Source organism: Exophiala bonariae, assembly GCF_035927105.1.
Source record: "Exophiala bonariae strain CCFEE 5792 chromosome Unknown scaffold_39, whole genome shotgun sequence".
Lineage (NCBI taxonomy): Eukaryota > Fungi > Ascomycota > Eurotiomycetes > Chaetothyriales > Herpotrichiellaceae > Exophiala > Exophiala bonariae.
The window spans coordinates 103,316-122,546 of NW_027042514.1; the positions used below are offsets into that span (position 1 = coordinate 103,316).

General features: G+C 50.2%; 9 protein-coding genes across 9 annotated transcripts; 5 read left to right on the forward strand and 4 right to left on the reverse strand.

Moving 5' to 3' along the window:
- Position 1: 1 nt before the first annotated feature.
- LTR84_009477 (uncharacterized protein) lies at positions 2 to 2,157 on the forward strand (the record flags this gene model as incomplete). The annotated part of the gene is made up of 6 exons (XM_064853017.1): positions 2 to 30; positions 89 to 1,004; positions 1,113 to 1,523; positions 1,785 to 1,801; positions 1,886 to 1,918; positions 2,082 to 2,157. The coding sequence occupies 6 exons, from the start codon at positions 2 to 4 to the stop codon at positions 2,155 to 2,157; spliced, it is 1,482 nt and encodes a 493-aa protein (XP_064700780.1).
- Positions 2,158 to 2,160: 3 nt separating this feature from the next.
- On the forward strand, positions 2,161 to 2,607 carry LTR84_009478 (uncharacterized protein; the record flags this gene model as incomplete). The annotated part of the gene is made up of 1 exon (XM_064853018.1): positions 2,161 to 2,607. The coding sequence occupies one exon, from the start codon at positions 2,161 to 2,163 to the stop codon at positions 2,605 to 2,607; it is 447 nt and encodes a 148-aa protein (XP_064700781.1).
- Positions 2,608 to 2,758: 151 nt separating this feature from the next.
- Positions 2,759 to 3,742, reverse strand: LTR84_009479 (uncharacterized protein; the record flags this gene model as incomplete). Its single annotated transcript, XM_064853019.1, has 1 exon — positions 2,759 to 3,742. One exon carries the CDS (start codon positions 3,740 to 3,742, stop codon positions 2,759 to 2,761), a length of 984 nt encoding a protein of 327 aa, XP_064700782.1.
- Positions 3,743 to 5,686: 1,944 nt separating this feature from the next.
- Positions 5,687 to 8,055, forward strand: LTR84_009480 (uncharacterized protein; the record flags this gene model as incomplete). Its single annotated transcript, XM_064853020.1, has 5 exons — positions 5,687 to 5,968; positions 6,092 to 6,613; positions 6,840 to 6,926; positions 6,978 to 7,051; positions 7,101 to 8,055. 5 exons carry the CDS (start codon positions 5,687 to 5,689, stop codon positions 8,053 to 8,055), a joined length of 1,920 nt encoding a protein of 639 aa, XP_064700783.1.
- Positions 8,056 to 8,174: 119 nt separating this feature from the next.
- On the reverse strand, positions 8,175 to 9,113 carry LTR84_009481 (uncharacterized protein; the record flags this gene model as incomplete). Its single annotated transcript, XM_064853021.1, has 1 exon — positions 8,175 to 9,113. One exon carries the CDS (start codon positions 9,111 to 9,113, stop codon positions 8,175 to 8,177), a length of 939 nt encoding a protein of 312 aa, XP_064700784.1.
- A 2,198-nt stretch (positions 9,114 to 11,311) lies between these two features.
- Positions 11,312 to 12,087, reverse strand: LTR84_009482 (uncharacterized protein; the record flags this gene model as incomplete). The annotated part of the gene is made up of 3 exons (XM_064853022.1): positions 11,312 to 11,485; positions 11,548 to 11,857; positions 11,912 to 12,087. 3 exons carry the CDS (start codon positions 12,085 to 12,087, stop codon positions 11,312 to 11,314), a joined length of 660 nt encoding a protein of 219 aa, XP_064700785.1.
- Positions 12,088 to 12,866: 779 nt separating this feature from the next.
- LTR84_009483 (uncharacterized protein) lies at positions 12,867 to 14,315 on the forward strand (the record flags this gene model as incomplete). The annotated part of the gene is made up of 1 exon (XM_064853023.1): positions 12,867 to 14,315. One exon carries the CDS (start codon positions 12,867 to 12,869, stop codon positions 14,313 to 14,315), a length of 1,449 nt encoding a protein of 482 aa, XP_064700786.1.
- A 290-nt stretch (positions 14,316 to 14,605) lies between these two features.
- LTR84_009484 (uncharacterized protein) lies at positions 14,606 to 15,114 on the reverse strand (the record flags this gene model as incomplete). The annotated part of the gene is made up of 2 exons (XM_064853024.1): positions 14,606 to 14,993; positions 15,095 to 15,114. The coding sequence occupies 2 exons, from the start codon at positions 15,112 to 15,114 to the stop codon at positions 14,606 to 14,608; spliced, it is 408 nt and encodes a 135-aa protein (XP_064700787.1).
- Positions 15,115 to 15,660: 546 nt separating this feature from the next.
- On the forward strand, positions 15,661 to 19,127 carry LTR84_009485 (uncharacterized protein; the record flags this gene model as incomplete). Its single annotated transcript, XM_064853025.1, has 2 exons — positions 15,661 to 18,035; positions 18,083 to 19,127. The coding sequence occupies 2 exons, from the start codon at positions 15,661 to 15,663 to the stop codon at positions 19,125 to 19,127; spliced, it is 3,420 nt and encodes a 1,139-aa protein (XP_064700788.1).
- Positions 19,128 to 19,231: the final 104 nt, after the last annotated feature.

The window sequence follows — 19,231 nt, forward strand, 5'->3', positions numbered from 1 at the left end:
TATGGCTTCATCCTCTGGCAAAATACCCTGGTCCTTGGTTTGCCAAAATCTCCACTTTGTACATGATAACCAAGGCGGTCGGATGCAGGGATACGTATACTCGCCACGAGTTGTTCCAGAAGTACGGCAATGTCGTCCGCACTGGCCCCAATGAGTTATGCTTCGCAGACATAAATTCCATCAAAGAGATCTATGGCCAAAGTGCAGAGCCATGCCTCAAGAATTCTTTCTACGATGGCTTCACGTTAACTGGAGGAACACATTCCGTCTTCTCCTCCAGAGATCGTGCGGCTCACGCCCGAATGCGCAGACTCTTATCCAACGGTCTCTCGGAGCGTGGAGTACTTCGTGTACAAGACGAGCTCAAGGTGATGATTGAGCGATATCTAGACATAATTCTCGAACAGTCTAAGATACGGTCCCCAGACAAGGGTAGACAGCGCGAAACTCCTGTTATCGAGCTCCACGACCTGACTCATAACCTCTACCATGATATTATCAGCCTCCTCAGTTTCGGAAAATCATTCGACATCCTTGCAAATGGACGCAAAAACCAAGGTGCTGAAGACATTGAAACGTACTTTAGCATATGTCCCCTTTATGGCACCTTCCCCCTGGCACGATATCTTCCATTCGGAATCTTCAAAGCCGCCCGGCAAGCACAGCCGCGAATCATCAAGTTCGTGCAATCTTGTATCGACGATTACAGAGATAGACTCACCCACGAGAAGAATGGAGGTGCTGTGTCGTCACAAGAAGGCCTTCTCCGACTTATGCTCGAAGCCAAAGATGAAGAAACAGGCACGACGTTTTCGGATGAAGAGCTCATTGAGAACGCTGTTATTTTCATCCTCGCTGGGAGCGGGACCACCGCCTCAACACTCCTCTACCTGATTTATGAGCTAGGTAGAAGACCACATATGCAACGAAGGCTCGAGAAGGAAATTCGAGATGCTTTTCCTGAGCCGGCCGTCTTCCCGGACTTCGATACTGCCACAAGACTGGTGAGTGATAGACTCCGCTCCTCAATAGCTCCAAATCTGACAAATTTGTGCCTTTGCCCATCTATCATCCGTAAGCATTCGCTGACAATATCATTCCACGATTAACAGCCATATCTCAACAACATCGTCCAAGAAGTCCTTCGTCTCCGTGGGCCTATCCCCACGACAGCACCACGCCTCTCACCCGGGAAATCAATCGGGGGCCACCACATCCCTGCGGGCGTGACCGTTAGCAACCTACCTTACAGTACTCAGCGCGATGCGACCGTCTTCCCAGATCCGCACACCTTCGAACCCGACCGCTGGGACGAACCAACACCAGAGATGAAGCTCATGAACCGCCCGTTCAGCTCAGGCCCGCGCAACTGTGTCGGCATGCATCTTGCTCGCGTGCAGCTGTTCCTCACGGTCGTGGCGCTGTATCAAAGATTTGACATCGAGGTGGACCCGTCCACAACGGAGGAGATGATGGTGCTGCGGGATCAGGGTATCATGACGCCTGTGGGGAGAAAGCTGTGGGTGCGTGTTAGAGCTAAGTCAGATGACTAGATAGGATTCCACATGAAGGTGGCATTCGCCGTCGTGGGATTGAATGAGGAGTCTGCTACATAAATCCAGATACTGTGAGTCAATTTACGAAGATCCCAGGGGTAGTGAGACTGTATGCAAGCACATGTGGTACTGAATGAGATGAATGGCATACCAAACCTTGTTTTCGTTCTTCAAACCATAGGCTCCTGGAACAGCGATAGTCTATCTTGCTTCTCTTTTTCAGACCAGTCTTCAGAAAGCCAAGAGTAATAAGACTAGTAAGTCCCGGTTTGCGACCTCAAGATGTCATCTCTGACTCTGCAACCGAGTGCGATCTGACTTCGTAACAGCTCGGCATCCCCACCCGCGGCTGTCAGCCTCAGGTGTGTTCGCTACAACTCGGCGGTACGCCACTTCCCTGGCTTCATGTAACTAAAGAAAACTACCCAAGACCGGGTTCTTGAACGAAGTGTTCTGTATTCACAGGCCGCCAAATATACTACACCGTGCGATCTCGTATAGTCTCTGACTACACCACAACAACAGTTTTCTCAAAGCTACCCAAGGCTTCTCCCTAGCCACTCTTCAGAAACTTTTGGAACGGCCCTGGATACCGAAGTAGAATATGGCTGATTTCAACTCACCCGGCTCGATAGCACGCAGCGTGGCCAAAAGCGAAATCGAAAGCCTTTTCCACCGCTATGCAGTCCTAGCCAAGGAGACCGCAACGCCAGATAAAATGGCACAAGTGTTCCATCCAGACGGCGTGTTCAGACTTCCCAACGGCGTTGCCGTCAAGCCGGCAGATCTGCTCACAGTGGTACAGGGCAACAACCCAAAGTTCATTCGACACCATATCACCAGCATTGACATCGAGTTTGTCTCTCCGGATGAAGCGCATACCGAGGCATTCTATCTTGCTGTGACTAATTTGTCGTCTCCGGATCACTGGGGTTGCTGGAAAGACGTCGTCACCAAGGGACAGGATGGAAAATGGTTGATTTTCGACCGTACTGTTGTTGTCGATGGCGGCGATCCGAAGGGGTGGTTCAAGGCGACTTATCCTGGTTGAACGGAATTCGATCAATGCATGTGCGGGAACGCGTGCCAGAGATAGGACTTCAAAGGGTGCACCAGAACTCATGCTGCACGAAATCTGAAGGTGGCTCAAGGTTTCAGAGAGTGATATCTTTTTCTGATTGGTGGCTCAGATCTTATACAGTTCATCTGATGAGGCTTTTCACAATCGCGGCCATGTGCCTTGCACAGTCCCAATCCTGTTCGATCGCTTTCAAAGCCGTGTGGAACCCTTGCAAGATCCTGCGTGATGAAAATAAAGGCCGATTTGATGATCTTCTTGTAGTCGCTGTGGCCAGGCCCTCTTCCTCCAACCTACCCCACAAGACCAAAGCGCCGTAGAAAAGAGCTAAAGGATACCACATTGGGCACACAGTGACCCCTGGTTTAGATGCGCTGTCAGCCTCACTCAACGTGTTTTGTGCATCTTCGACCGCCTCCAGTATCTTGACAGCAGATTGAACGGCGTCGTCGCTGAAGAAGATTCCAATCTTGTGTGGTGAACATGGCCGGAGCACAGAAGCTGGCAGTGTCTCGTATGGCTCTGCGGTGTACCCAGCGAGTGAAGGAACCACATACATGGCAGGTCCTCCTTCCAGGAGAATTCTAGCTAGATGAAGTAGTGCCATCATTGAATAAGTCTGTGGTGGAGCGTCTTTTGCCGTGCCCAAGGTCTGCGTGGCACGGGCTGCAAACGATGTCTGCCACATTGTCAAAGAGTTTGATAGGCGAACTTTAAGATCGTTGTAGTCTCTATCTGTCGTGAAAGGAACATGGGGATTGGGTGGAGTGGCGTTGGGAGCCTGCGTTGTCATTCCCTGACCAAGTGCATCATGGAGTTCATGTTGATCTTGCCCTGAGATTCTGGTAGATCGCAGTCTAATTGAGCTGGCAGCCGATGTAAGAGGTCCTAGAGAGCACTGGAGGGTATTTATCGTTGACAGCAAGACAAGAAGAATCAATAAATAGTCCTCGTCTGAAAGCTTTGGTGGAAGGATGCGTCCCTCAAGCATAAGCGCATTGCATAAGGTTTTCAAGTCATGCTGACCTTTTTCTCCTAGACCCGTGGACCAGATGGGATCAACTGTCGAGCTGGTATATAAGTGGATTGATTTAAGTGTATCAACCATGATGTAGTAGCATCTAAGCCTAGAAAAGTTACTATATTGTATCGAAAGCCTGAACTTGGAACCGATTTGGACTTACGAGCGGATTTCACTTTCAATCGAACCTCTATCTGAAGAATCCAGAGACGTCATGTGAAAATCTTGGCGGAAGAGAGTCTGACGTTGGATTAATTGATGCTTAAGCAAATTAGGGAGACGACTTACTGCTACTAGGTAACCATCGATGCTTTTTGTGAGACGCCAAGCATTGAGACTTGTCTGCATTACGCCATACGAGACGAGAAGTGTTACCTGGTAGAGACTTCATCAGCTGCATGAGTCGAAAATTGAATGAAGTTGATGAGTGCCAGAGGGTGTATCGGATTCAATGGATTATCAGATGATTGAGGTGACAAACCGCTGAGAGCCAACCGACAACTCTACCTAGACTATTGTCCACAGATACAGAAGCGGTGACGAGCGTCGTACATGCCAGCCATAGTTTATCAGTCATCTTGCGATGCTGAGCATCTCTCGATGTGAACGCCCCGAATAGTGCTTTGCACAGAAGCAGATCGAAATGCTTGCTCCTGCGATGTGCAGCAAGCGACGGAACCTTGGAAAGAAAAGCCGTTGAAGGAACCACCCTCTCAAGGAAGCATTGTGACAATTGATGGAGAATGGTCGGTGGCGGCAGATCCTGGAGGTCTTCGAATAATGCCAATGGATAGCCGAGCCCAGCCTCAAAAGATTCTTGGTTGACGGTTGCGTCTGCATCTCGACTCACGTGGTCACAGGAGAAGGAACAGCATTCTGCATCTGTACAATAATTGCTTGTGTAAATCAGAGACTGTTTGAAGAAATCAACGAATGAGGTCTCGGGTGCTGCCAGTTCAATATGAGAGTCCTGTCGCTGTGGTCCAGCATATTCTACTACGACAAATGAGCAAAATGACCGGAAACTTCGAGCAGTGACCCTACCATTTAGTGGACTCTGCGACCGGGTATCAGCCATCTTCGGTCCATCGAAGGCTCTTCACTTGAGTGAGAGAAGAGAGCCAGCTCTCCCAGTAGAAATGGGTTGTTCCTATAGAAATGCAAAATAATACATTAGCGGTATCGAAAAGGAGAAGGAAGGGGTGGAGATAAACGGGGAAGAGCATTCTACGGATACGGAGAATCAAGAGACGATCTGCGTAGGAAAAATGTAGTTTTTACTTCTCCGTAGTTGACTTTCATTGGCCACACACCCACCACATTTGTACGTCAGGCTTCCTTTCACTCGGTCCCCCACATCAAGCCGAAGATCAGTCTGCTCGAATCCAGTCTGAAGGGTTTGGCCGAGGTCTGCCTTGGAGTTCAACATTGGTGATCTTTCTTCAGACCATGGATCCCCGTTATACGTGGTTCACAATGTACTAACTTTCCATTGGGGAGTTCTTCATGATGCCCGCCACTTATGCCACCCCAGATCTCTTCCCATGCGGACAATGTGGTCGGCGGTTTTCTCGGCGAGAGCACCTGGAGCGCCATAAGCGAATCCGTCAGTCCAACTGCCTCAGGAAAATGTACATTACATTACTGAAATCAATATTTAATCAGATACACAGGAGAAGCCTTTTACGTGCAAAACCTGCGGAAAGAGCTACGCGCGCCGAGATGTATTTGTCAGACATATTCAGCTCCACGATGCTCCAGAACCATCAGGACTCCCTCCGTCGAAGCGACGAAATTTCCGGATGGCATGTGACTCTTGTCACGACCGTAAGGTGAAGTGTAATGCAGCAGAAATTCCATGCGAACGGTGTAAACGAGCAGGCACGCCATGCACCTTTCTCCGGAGCAGTACCTCGCAAGATACTGTTGCGATCCTACAGCATCCTACAGTTATCACAGAATCTGGTCATGATAATAACTCTGTGGAGCAGCTGTTACATCATAATTCAGAATCAATGGTATGTTCCTAACATGGGAATGAGCATGCCGTCGCGTGCTGAGATTGCCAAGTCCAGCGCTTCCAGCGACCCTGCAATGCACAGTCCTAGTAATACCACAATGCTCGAAGTAGCCGCCCTCTCAATAGGAATCCCAAACAGTACTACACTGACTGCTACCTCTCCTTGCCCGATGGATCTTCCTGTCATGGACGACAATTTTCTTGGATTAGATCCCTTCTTCATGGCATTTGACGAGCACTCTGTTCAGCTTTTGCCTCAGGTTAGAGAAAACATATACGATGACATTGTTGCGGTAAGTCAGTACAATCTGGTACTTATGCAATGGTCTGTCTCAACCTGGTGGAACGTTGCCATCCTAGACTCGACTGACTAACTTTCTGTGAGAACTCTGGCCTGTGACTAACTCCTTTACAAGGCCTGTGGTTACCCAGTCGGCGATTATAATACGCCATCATGGATGGGCACCACTGATTCACCAGACTTGATGTTGAACAATCTTGCTATCCCGCTTTGGGGAGATCGCTTGAACAACAACGACCAGAGCCGAACGAGCACCTCTGCCCAGGTCGTTGGGGCGCAACACCAAAGACGAGTCGCAACTGCCTATGATATGCTGCGGCAATATTCTACGGCGGATCAACCTTCTCGGCCATCATCTCCTAAGTCTGTTCAGGCTCACAATAAGTATCTACAAGAACTAGGCCGTCCAGCAGCTGTCGCCTGTGACCCAATCATCACTAACATATTCATTGGTCTATTCTGTGTTTATGTTGCTCCTGCTCTCCCATGCTTCAGAGGTCAGGTTGTAGACTCCTCCATACCTGAAGAACTTTCACTAGCCATGGCTGCTGTTGGTGGGCTATTTTGTAAGGTTGCGAAGTCAGCAAGCATTGCCAGATGGTTGTTCCACACTGCACAACGGAAGCTAAATACCTTGGTAAGCTCATCTTGGAAACCAAAATCTGTCTCAGCGCGTATATCCTTCTGCCGGGAACCATGGCTCGATAAATTAGGAGCGTTGCTGAAATCATGATTGATAGCTACACTGTCAGACAACCCCCAGCCCTCGGCAAAGATGGACAATCATCAACTGCGTGAGTGAGATCCCTATTCTTTCTTGATTATGAGCAACTTCATAATGCTGACAAACTATGTTTTTAAAGTACATATTGATGGACGTTTTCGCATACATCTACGGGGACAAGCGTGTCCTCCTTCTGTACGAGGTCTACCACGGCCAGGTTATTCAGGTATGACATTTGACCCTAATGTTACTGGGTTCTAGTTTCTTACTCAGTCAGGAATTCTGTGCATTCAATGGTGAAGGTGACGACGGGAATCAAGACAGCATTCGAGGTGCGCCCCAGAAGAAATTGTAAGTTAGTCAGGGAGTTTACAGTAAACGCATCACCAACAGCTTCTAGACTTGCCGATACCATGTACCTATTGGAGTGTTATCGAGTAGTAATCCTGCAACTGCCATCAAGGCTTTATCCGACGACAATGTTTGGGGGTGTCGGTACCGATCAACAGCACACAGAAGATCTAAGACAGAGCCTAATACGTGCCATGACCACGTACGACCTCCCCCAGGCGCGCATTGAGACATCAGAAGACAGCATACAATCGCTTTGCTCCCTTGCACTACTGGCTTCGCATGGCCGACAACTCCCTGGCTCCTTGATGGCACTGTTGAAATCTCCCACCAGTGAACCAGGCCATCTTTACTCTAACCGCATGGGCCTGCAGCAAGAGTATATCGAGCTCGCGCTACAAAAGTGGCGCATGCTGCACACGACTCCACCGACTGCAAGTGCTGAGCTACTCTTTCATCTCATCCATCTGAATCTATATTGTAGCTATGCCGAGATAGAAGGGGTTGCTCGAGCATCCCAGCAGGCAATGGAAAAGGGAAAGTCGAATCCCACTTGGAAGGGCTTACGACAGCCTTCCACAGTTACTGTCACTCAATCCGACTCTGAACGGAAGACAACACTGCGCAAGTGTTTCACTACCCTAGAAAACTTGAAAAAGGCCACTTGGCATGCAGATCAACTCTTGGATATCGCAGCAGATATCGAGTTGGTCTCATTTTCCTGTTCTAGAGCTGGGCGGATCCACCTGCATCAAGAAGCCCGCAGAGCTCAACCCGGCGAACCGATTCACTTCGCTCAGGCAGTTTACCACGCAACAATGGTATTGCGACTCTCTTCAACCCTGTTGACACAGTCTGAAACGAGTCAATCTGTCGCTGACTTGCAAGGGGAACTCGACTCCATCACCAGAAGAGGAATTCAAATTCTTTCACGTTCGGCGGGCCGAATTGCGGGGGTCTCCAAGCAGGTGCTGGAGTCTCTGCGGACGACATCTCAGGATTGAGAATGAAAGACAGGGAATGGAGGGGCGGACGGACTGTCTGAAAAGACCTGTGTTTCAGGGTTCGACATTCGCTATTGACATCTAAGGGGTAGGTGGTAGGGCAAGATTCAATATTTCACCTATTTTATCTCAGCCTCGGCTTCCTGAAGCATCAACCGCGCCAGCTGTGCAGGAGTAGTTCCCGGGCGACCCAGTAACCACTCCAAAATGCCGGGATTCCCCACAAGACCTCTCCTGTTATAGTACAGCAAAAGCCGCTCAACCGCATCTCTGAAGTTCTGCTCTACATCGAGGCTCCCAAAAAACAGTCTGCAGTACATTTCCACTGCCTCCTCATAAGATAATTGCCTGACTGTGATGTCCTTACCCAACACCGCTCCAATCGACCGAACATATTCCGAATACTTCATCGGCAGTGTACTCACAAGAGGGTACGTGGCAAAGAAATGCCTGGAACGCTCGCGAATCACCTTGACCGAGGCTTCGGCGTGGTCGCGCACACAGGAGAACGAAAAGGACACCTCCGGGTCGTGTGCGGCCACGAATATTGGATCTGGGGTCGGATCTTTGCGCAACGAGAGGAGCCTCCCGATGGCATTGTCGGCGAAGTGGCTCGGTTGGAGGATCGTGTACGGCAGGCTGGACTCGACGAGATACTCCTCTATCAGGCGCTTGCGGTCGTGGTTGAGCAGCTTGCTGATCTCCGGATGCAGGACGGAGCTGAAGATGAAGTGCAAGAATTTAGAGTCTGGCTTGCGTGACTCGGAGAGCGCGGTGTCGATTATATTCGTGCCGTATTGGACTTCGTGCGGACTAAAAGTTGGGCTGACGTAGTAAATGGTGGTGGCACCGTGGAGAATGCGGCCGCAGCTGTCTAGATTGTCAAGGTCTGCCTGCACGACTTCGGCGTTGGGGTATTGTTTGCTTAATCGATCCAAGGAATGTTTGGAATGGACGACCAGTCGTAGTTTGTAGATCGATGGCTCCTGGTACAGTGCGGGAATAATCTGGTTGCACTGTTTGCCAGAGGCACATGTGAGGACGATGATCTCAGACATCAGGCTGGTTGTTGAGATAGATATCGAGTCCTTTTTGGGCTCCTTTTCAGCCCTGGTGCTGGTTTGATGAACAGTTGGGTCCTTTGAGTTAGTCGAAGATCTCCCAATTACTACAAGTGAGTCGGCTGAAAGACAAAAAATGAAGTCAATAGTACGCTCGATGGCTTACAGGCCCTAGCAGTTCGGAGCCCGCTGTACAAATAAGCCATCCGTGGCAGGGGGCCTGAAGAGAGTGACAAACTACTCGGGACATATTGCGGGGGTGGCGGTGCATACCATGGGTAAGGCTGTGATTATCAGGAGCCTTTGATGCCGATGAAGTTGTGGAGTAGAATTGGTAGTCTCAAGGTCAGGCGTTCGCCCGAATCGTGTCCTTCGACAACCCATCATGGCAGTCCCAAGAGGAGTGTTGGGGCAGCCCCTTCTCCCAGTCTATCATCGTCATCCTCATCGTCATCAATTGCACTCCTTTCCTCAGAATCACTGGTGTACTTCGACGAGCGATGGCGATTCATACCCGGTTGATGTGCTGCATGTATTGTAGGATCCGTCCCGCAGGCAGTATAAGCCGCCGCCGCAATAGCCTCTATGCCAGCACAATGCATTTGCGGGGCACAGCGGCCCAAGGGATATCTTGCTCCCATATGGTTGTCGAATCTTGGCAGCAGGCTGGTTTTTCGCCTGCACAGTAGTAATTGTAGGCTCCGTCACTGGAGCCTGCTGAAGAAGAGGGAGACTTGTTAGCTGCGCGGGCCCGCAGATGGACGCCGTCAACATTTCTGCGGGAGTACCAGCTTGCATCGTATTGCTGGTCAGTGCGAGCGCAGACACTCTGCTATGATTTCAAATGCATGCATGATAGGTTATGAAGATTGAGTAACGAGCAGAGAGCTATGTTACAGTCGTTGACTGATCGCGGATGATCAGTACCTAAATTATAGGTACTCGTGTACTTCAATAGCACATGACACAATCCGCACAAAACCTTCTCCAGTGGGAAACTGAGATCGGTCATATTCCCATGTATTCTCAGTAATGGTAAAGAGACCAAGATACCATAAGGCTGGCACTGATTGGCCAGATTCAGCTCTACTTGTTGAGCTTCATGTCTTCGCCTTACCTCTGTGGTTTAGGGCCAGTGCTTGATAGCATTCTCGAGAGTTCAGGACAGAATAGCCTCATGCTTCGATAGCCAGGCAAGAGAAACTGAAACACCGACGCAGTGCGATGGATTGCGATGTCCTTCTGCAACACGTCTTCCCCTATTCAGCTCAAGATTCATGACCTTAGGGAAGCACACAAGCCACGATGGATTGACAGCGGCGACAGAGGGGGTAATATCAGTATTCGACCACCACTTGTTTTGTCGGAAGCAAGACTGACTCCTTGAGGAAGATTTGGCCAAGACTCTTCCGACCCTCTGTTCGATACTGGTAAAGTATTGGTCTGATTAGAAATAGCATCAAGAGAATTGAAGAAGATATGACGCGCTATGCTGTGCACCAACCAGGAGCGCGTCGGTCCTTGAGTTCGACACTAGTCGAAATTGGGATTTCCTGTTTTTCAGCCTCGTGATGACGCTCGATATCTTCCTCCACTACCCATGAAAGACTTTCTTACTTCCTGCCGACGCCATGCTCTGTGCTTGTTTCCGTGACAAAGGCTGACTTTTTGCAACAGGCAGCAACGAAACGACCTCGACGGCCCAACGACCCTGATAGTATCAGTACACGATTCTCCCAATAGTGGCGAAATGCGTCAGGAGATCTGCAGACTCACAACAGCAGTCCTTATCTGTCCTATGGTGCCTGTGGCAATTTTTGCCAACAAAATTGTGCCTTGAGAATCTCTGGTGTTGGCTTGGAGGAGCCACCGATCGAGAATGCATTGCTCAACTGTTATGATATTGGATGGCTGCTAACCGCCCCCTGCCCTAGCTTGATCTTTTGCCTACAGATCCGCTGTTGTCATAAAGCCTCGTATCACAAGGGTTTGACGTAACAACAGATTCAATTTTTGTTCTAGAATATTCAAAGAACAACAAAATGCCTATCATGTTTATGGCTTTTCTAGAATCTCAATCTCACATGTTCTTGGACCACCACACTGAGTCAAAAGCCTTGCTACGTTGGTTTAACGAAACATTTTTGGAATACAAGTGTCCCGGATTAGACTGAACTAATGCTTCGGCCATTTCACTAACAGGGAAAGTTCTCAAAGACTTTGGCCTCAATACTCCCAACGACAGTGTTGAAGAAGCGAGTGATCACCTTCGTTCTTCGCTCAGCCCCCCAAAAATCAAACCCAACCAGCAAATTGTCTTCGTCAAGATACGCAATGACCGAGATGCTCCCTCCAAGGAGAAAGTTCCACTATGCAAGCCCCGTGTCAGATACAGTTCGTGTCGCATCTTCGGAACTTTTGATGGACTCACACTTTGTGTATAGCCCACTATGGGATCGATGACAACCCCTCCAAACGCAGCACCGTTGGTCTTCAAGATATCGGACGTCACGAGTGGGAAGCCAGGGCTGTCAATATGCTCGACGAAACATGATGGCGAGCTTCCGACACTGGGCCCAACCATTCTCAGCTTATTCAACACTTGTCCACCAGCCGTCACATCTGTGTAGTCAAACAGAGACGAGGCAAACTCGCCATCATATGTCTCATCTGCACGGACTTTGCCTTGCGCTGCAGAGTTATACCAGTAGCCTGAAGTAATGTGTGAGACGTTGTTGTCCCTGAATTGTCAGCTTCGGCGTATTTTCACCGAGTGCCGCCAGTGTTTCTCTTACCATTTGTGTTGGAAGAAATGTCCGCGAAGTTCTGTGAGAACATCTGGAGTTGGTGGTTGCACGAACCTGGCTGAAAATGCGGCATATGAGGATGGGAACGGACCAGTGTCAGACAGTGCTGCTTCGACGTCGGTAAAGGCACCGAGGGATGAAAGGGCGAGTAGTAGGACCTTCATTGCGGGCATTGAAAATTTAGAGCGTAGTTAATCTTTATGATTCAGAAGAAAAGGTGCATTGGGGGCGGATTGCTGCTGGTTTATATACCGTGATTAGTTCTGCGTTATGTCGCTCAGAGGGACTTTCCCTTTATCATTAGCTCATCTCAGTTGGACATTTCTGTACAACTCACACACTTACACACCATTAATGAACAATACGAGAGTGGGCTCTGTAAATCTGATATGTTCAGAGACAGGGGAATAAATTGTTCGGACCAATCAGCCAGGCAGCCTCGCATAAATCCCTTCTCGGTGTTTGAGTTCATAACACCCCGTATTCAGGCACCCGCCATTCGAAGAAGGGAAAAGCAGCTGTAACGGATTTTCGATCCTGCTACCCACACCTGCCTGAGTATCTGATGCTAGGGAATTCGGTCTCAGGCCTTCATAATGCTACCAACGCCAACGAGTGCACATCCTCCGGTCAAGTTGCCGAAGCGTACGCGAGTGAATGTGAGACAATCCAAGAATGGATGTTACACCTGCAAGTATGAATGTTTAGTCTGAGTTTTGCCAATCCAGAACCACGATCTAATCTCCACAGGGCTCGTCGAGTGAAATGCGATGAGACACAACCATTTTGTATTCGTTGCCAACGCCTGGGGAAAACTTGTGAAGGATACAGGTCGTCTGAGTCGTGGAGTTCAAAGTCGGAGTCTCCGAACTCAGATACACTTCAACGATGCGCCACGCCCCCCTCCGGTGGTGTCGTGCATTGCACACAGCTCGTCCGGAGTATGTCATCTGAATTGCAGCGTGACGCGGGCTCGCTGCGCTATAGCAAACTCTGCTTGGAGGTCCTCCTACACAACAAATACAACACGTTCTCATTCAACGGACAATCTACGTTTGCGAGTTTCTTGACTCAATTTTCATCGACGAACGTTGCGGTTAGCACAGCGCTGGCAACCTTCGGAGCAATCTACGAAGCCATCATTCTTCAAAGAACACAGTCTGGTTTATCTCTGACGTCCATCCAGTATTGCAAGGCCCTGGCTGCCCTGCATAAAGATGTAGCCCTGCAGAGCCATGGCCCTATCCCCAGCTTCCTTGCCAGCCTGGTATTGGCTGCTGCGCACGCCCTTCAACGACATTATACCGACTCCTTGACCCATCTTCACGGCGCCTTTACGGTGCTCACGAATTCGATAACGCCGAGAATCCAAGACAGTTCGGAAACCAGTCCTGCTTCGTCAAACAGCAGCATTTCCATGGTGATGAACACCTATCAAAGTGAACTATACTCGTTCGCTCAGTCCATAGACCTCCACACAGCAACATACGTCCTACACCGACCTCCAGAGCTCCCATCGTTCTTTGACGCCGCGACTCTGAATCAGTCCTGGGACCCGACTTTTCTGGAGACGGCATGTCACGTCCTTCAACAACTACTGCACCGCTGTTATCACGTCGCAAATGCAGTCTCGCACTACAAGTACCTTCCGCGCTCGCGATTCCCGGCAGACCTGATGCTGGAACAAGGCCGGTGTATCGCCTACCTGTCACAATGGCTCGCGAAATGCGACGACGGGTTCCGCGACCGACCCCTCAGCTGGACACAGTCGAGCTGCCGGCAGACGTACCTGGTGCACCGAGTTCAGTGTCTCAGCACATTGATACACCTGTCGTCGGTCTCGAGCCCATATGAGATGAACTATGATATATACACCACATACTTCGAGCAGATCATACGGAACGCAGACGAGGTGCTTGGCAGCAGTAGTTTTGGCTCCTCTCAATCGTCAACCTCCAGCTTCCGCGTCCAGCCAGGTCTAGCGCAGGCTCTGTTCTTCACGAGCTTGGAGTTTCGTGATGGGGTACAGCGCCGTAGGGCCATCGAACTACTCTCTAAGCTGGGCATGGAAGGACCCTGGAACCCGGATATTCTGTGCAGAATCGCTAGGCGCGCTGTCGAGATCGAGGAATCCAACGCGCTTTCCGCATCGTCGATGGAGGAATATGTCCATGCACCCCTCAAAGTCGAAATCCCCGAGAAATTTCGTTTACATGGTTGTGGCATTGACTCTGAGGCAGGTGATTTGGAGGCCAACAAGAATGGAACAGTGAACTTCAGCCTCTGTGTCGATGTGGACTACATGGTCAATTCGGAGGATCACGAAAATCATAGGCATTGGATCATTTGGGCAGAGCCAATCGCTCTAAGCCTGCCTGGAATGGAGACGTGATTCATTACGATAATGGGACCTGAGTTGATTTTACACAAGAAACACAACGCTGCACGTGTACGATACAATTGCTCGGATTTCAGGTAATTCGACCAACGCCTTGGGTATCTCGATGCATGAAAGAAAAATGCCACCGTTGCCTCTGATGCCGCTAGAAGGAGGAAATGATCTTGGTCATGTCATTTTCAGGTCAACCTCCCTGACTTGTGCCGCCAGATTGTTGCAATGAAAAAACTTGCTTGCGCAAATCGAGCCAAAAGTCTTTGCCACTGGCCATTGCCCCCGCTAAATCATTTGTCAATGGACTGACCAGAAGAAGGTAATGTTGAAGACTCACGCTTGGGGCCCCAGGGACTCTCCGACTTTGTCGGTTGTGTCTTTGACTCGGGTTTGAAGACTGGTGCTTTCGCATCATAGCCTTGCTTGAGAACAGTGTCCACGGCAGCCGGATTGAAACCCACATGCGAAACATGCTCGTCTTGGCCGGGGAGAGACGCTGGAGAAGCAGGGCCATTCTGGACGACGGTTTCCGTTGACCTATTCAAACCCTGAGGCGGTTTCCCACCTCTTCTGTTCTGGGTTGCACCAGGCGTGCCATCTCGGGATGATGTCGTAGATGTGGTAGAACGGTGTTGATTGGCACCTTTTGAGTCGTTGCCTCGACGTCCGTTGCGTGTGCTTTTCGGAGGCATATGGTCAGCGGAGGGAACGAGATACTAGTGGGATAGGGAGGGATAGAGGGAGTGACTGCCACGTGGATGACGAGAGGCAAGACTTACTCTTCGCTGGTGGCGTTCATGTGGTGCAGAAGGGCGGAGGCGGCGAGGATGACTGCGCTCTGAGTTTGAGACAAGCAGTGTTCAGCGTGACCTTGGTCTAGATTGAGAGAACACCAGTCCAGGGAATCACTACTCAGAGCCCACGAGGAATATGGTGCAGTGATTGTAGGCAGAGTGAATGATGCGTCTTGAAGCCTGAGATGGAGCAGGCCGATGCCAAGACATTTTCTCCGAAAAGTCAAAAGTGGCAGTGGCGACTCCCAGTTGTTGGTGGCAGAACTGGCAGTCACCCTTTGTAGCCGCGCTTTCCCCAATCGGGACCCCCTCTACTCGTTGTTGCAACTACACACGAGTCACCCGCAGGCTGTCTTCCAACGTCTACCCTCTTCAATCCCTCTATTCGTGTTAGTGGAACACAATTAACTGCTCTCCTATGCTTAATAACTCCTCTGATCACAGTCTGAATGGCACCTCGCGCGTATGAGCCCGATCCCCGACCCGCATGCCCCCTCCTGACCCATTGATAAATCCCAAAAAGCGCGTCAGTCGCCAGCAGGGTCGTCATCATGGGTCCTTTACGGAGTGCCCAGGCGAGAACGCGCCCTCGACGAGAGACCGTACAGCATCCTAGCGTTTTTGAGGACTCTGATCACGATGAATACGCCGATTTCCACCATGTTGAGCCACCTTCCAAACGCAGACGCACCCTGCGCAAGACTCAGGATTCGCCCAAATGGTCGCCCGGAGATCAAGAAGAAAGAACCAGACATTCGGAGCCAGATCGCGCACGCTCCAACTTGCGCACACCCCGGATAAACGACGAATACAAAACCCCTCGAACCCGCCCTCGAACAGGCAATGATGGGAGGAAGACAATACGCACTACATCTCGAGTATCTGCTAGAAGCACAACCCGTGGAGGTGCTCGTCCTCGTTACAGTACTGCCGCTGCCGCTTCGGCCGCCGTAGCACATGGAGATGGTTATAAGCCAAGAGAGGAGCGAGGCTGGGAAGAGTTTCATCCTGATCTGGATCTTGATGCCGATTTTGCCGTCTTACTCTCCGAGGAAGTTGATGGCACCCTCAAGAAGCTGTCAGTAGATTCGACTGGCCAAGTCGTGGGAGGCACACCAAACTCAACGCCTGTCGCGGGACCTCCGGTTTCTCCTCGAAAGAAACCTGGACGACCAGTTCGCAATCCAAACGCCATGGTACACGCTTTACTCACCCCCGAAGTCCCCAAGTTTGTTCCAATACCAGCTCCCAATCCTCGCGAACGCCTCACTTTGATGAAACCTTCCTACCGAGAACTTGATCCTTTCCTTTCCTATGAACAAAAGGATGTTGCCCAGGTCGATTTCGTTGATAAATCCATGGCCCATGTTGGTTATCAAGAGAGTGAAATATTCCTACGCCCGGAGCGGACACACATAAGGCAAACTGAGGGTTCTGCCGAAGAAGATCTCGATCTGAGCCCAGACTTAATCACTAATGGTGAGAACTCTGCTATCGGCAGTAGCGGGGTGGGTCGAGTCGAGTATGACATGGACGAACAGGATGTCAAGTGGTTGGAAAACTTCAACCGAGGTCGAGCCAAAGATGGCGTTCAAACTATCAAACCCGCCATATTTGAGATTACCATGACCAAGGTCGAGAAAGAGTGGCATGCTCTGGAGAAGAGGATACCGAAACCCAACCCTAAGGCACCTCAAACACAACGCCCCCGCTCCAGTTCTGCTGCCGCTGTCAATGGCGAGCCTGCAGGTGAAGAACCTGACAGTAAATGCGCTATTTGCGATGATGGTGATTGTGAAAATGCCAACGCCATCGTCTTCTGCGATGGTTGTGATTTGGCCGTCCACCAAGAATGCTATGGCGTTCCCTATATTCCTGAGGGTCAATGGCTCTGTAGGAAATGTCAATTGGTGGGGAATTCGCGGCCCAGTTGTATTTTCTGTCCAAATGAAGGGGGTGCGTTCAAACAAACCAACAACTCTAAGTGGGCACATTTGTTCTGCGCCAATTGGATTCCTGAAGTTACTATTGGCAACCCATCGTTGATGGAGCCAATTACCGATGTGGAAAAAGTTCCTGCCAGCCGTTGGAGGCTTACATGTTATATATGTAAGCAGGCTATGGGAGCTTCAATCCAATGCAGTGACGGCCGATGTTATGAAGCTTTCCACCTGACTTGCGCTCGCCAAGGTGGCCTCTATCTCAAGATGAAGACCGGAGGTGGTCAAAACACACTGATGGAACAATCACATCTGCGAGCATACTGTCACAGGCATACTCCTGGGGACTGGAAAGCCGAGCACAATACTGACCGCGCTTTTGAAGAGGCAACTAAATACTTCAAAGAACACTTCAAAGGCCAGATCTGGGCCGATAGCCGAGCTTCAGCACTAGCCATCAGCGATATTCACGACATGCCTAGTACTGAGAAAGGCTTGCAACGAATGACCCTGACTAATAAGAAGGGCCAAAAACAAAAAACCATATGGCGCCTACCATCTGGTGCTCCAGTTATCCCTGAAGTCATTTTGAAATCCATTGAGGATTCGCTCGTAAGATTCACCGTGCAGAAGAAGAAGGAGTATGTATCTGAGATTTGCAAATATTGGACGCTGAAGCGTGAGGCACGCCGCGGCGCCGCTCTATTGAAGCGACTCCAACTTCAGATGGATACCTTCAGCTCTTTTGAAGTCACTCGACGCGATTACAAAGCTCAAGGTGCAGTAGGACGAGCAAGGCTGGATCGACGCATTGAATTCGCCGATAGATTGGCAAAAGACATGAAACAAATCGTACAGCTTTGTGCACTGATAAAAGAACGCGAGGCCGCCAAGCTTCAGGATGCAATGCTGTTAAAGGATGTTGTCGACACTGTCTATTTCCCGATACCACATCTGCTCGAGCCAATCGTGGAGAAAGCAATAAAGTAAGGACCTCTCGAAAGCTCGACTGCACTAGCTAACCATTTTCTAGGCTTGATCGTGGGCTTTTTAGGACTGCCTTGCTTGAACTCCAAGCTCGAGTATTGAAGAGGGAGCATACTTCAGTGGCTTCTTTCTCCAATGATGTGGTGCGCGTGATCAATTCACAGTTTGGAAACAGTGCCTCCAACATCTCGGAGTTAATAGCGCTTGTCAGTGGACGAGCGGAGGACATGAAAACGGAAGAGAGAGACCGCCGTACACTGGCGCGAAGAATCGTCAAAGCCATCGAACCACTGTTAGAGGATGCGACTCGAAAAGAGGCTGAGTTAAATGGTCGACCATATGCACAACAAATACGCGAAATGGATGAAGCTCTCATTTCTCGGCGTGGGTCGTTGGCTGAGTCGATGGAAACACCTGGACTCGATATTCTGGAACTCAAACCTGCAGCCGAAGTAGAAACTTTCGGGGACGGCGACATTGAAATGCAAGATGTCGTTGATGTCATCACCAAGACCGAGCCCAGTCTCGAAGTGGCGACAGACCACAATGCCGTGACGGAGAAACCAGACGCTTTTAAACCGGGCGGCCTCCTGCAGGGAGATCTCATGGTCTCTGCAAGTACACCACCTGCATCAACCAATGGATTTAAACATGAACCAACGACCAATGACGCTTTGAACAATACACCCAACCCACCACTGGAACCTCCAACTCCGCCAATGAGCTTAGAAGGCCATGTGCAGACCCTAACCTGTCAAGGCGGCATCCCTTGGTACGTCGCCCAATTCGACCCAGAAGGCACGACAATTTTCGAAGAACGCTGGACTGGGCCCGAAGTACTTCGAGACATGAGCGAAGAGCTCAGCGAAATGGATGAAGACGAGCTCCAGGATCTCGGCGGTGAAGAGATTACCAACGATACCCAAATTAATGGCCTTCTCGGCGCCATTGAAGATGGCGTGGACGGACCGACTATCGCGGTTGAATCCTTGGCTATGAGGAAGAAAACGGCCGCTACTGGCGGCCGCCGCGGAGGCAGGCGAGGTCGGTCCTCGGATTGGGGTGGCAAGTCGTTCCGCCAGCGCAGATGATCTTAATATGGGGTGCGGAGAATATGGATTCTTGTACGTGTCTTGTGCGATCAAGGTGAGATGAGACGAGACGAAAGTATTGAGCACCGAGTACTACATTATAG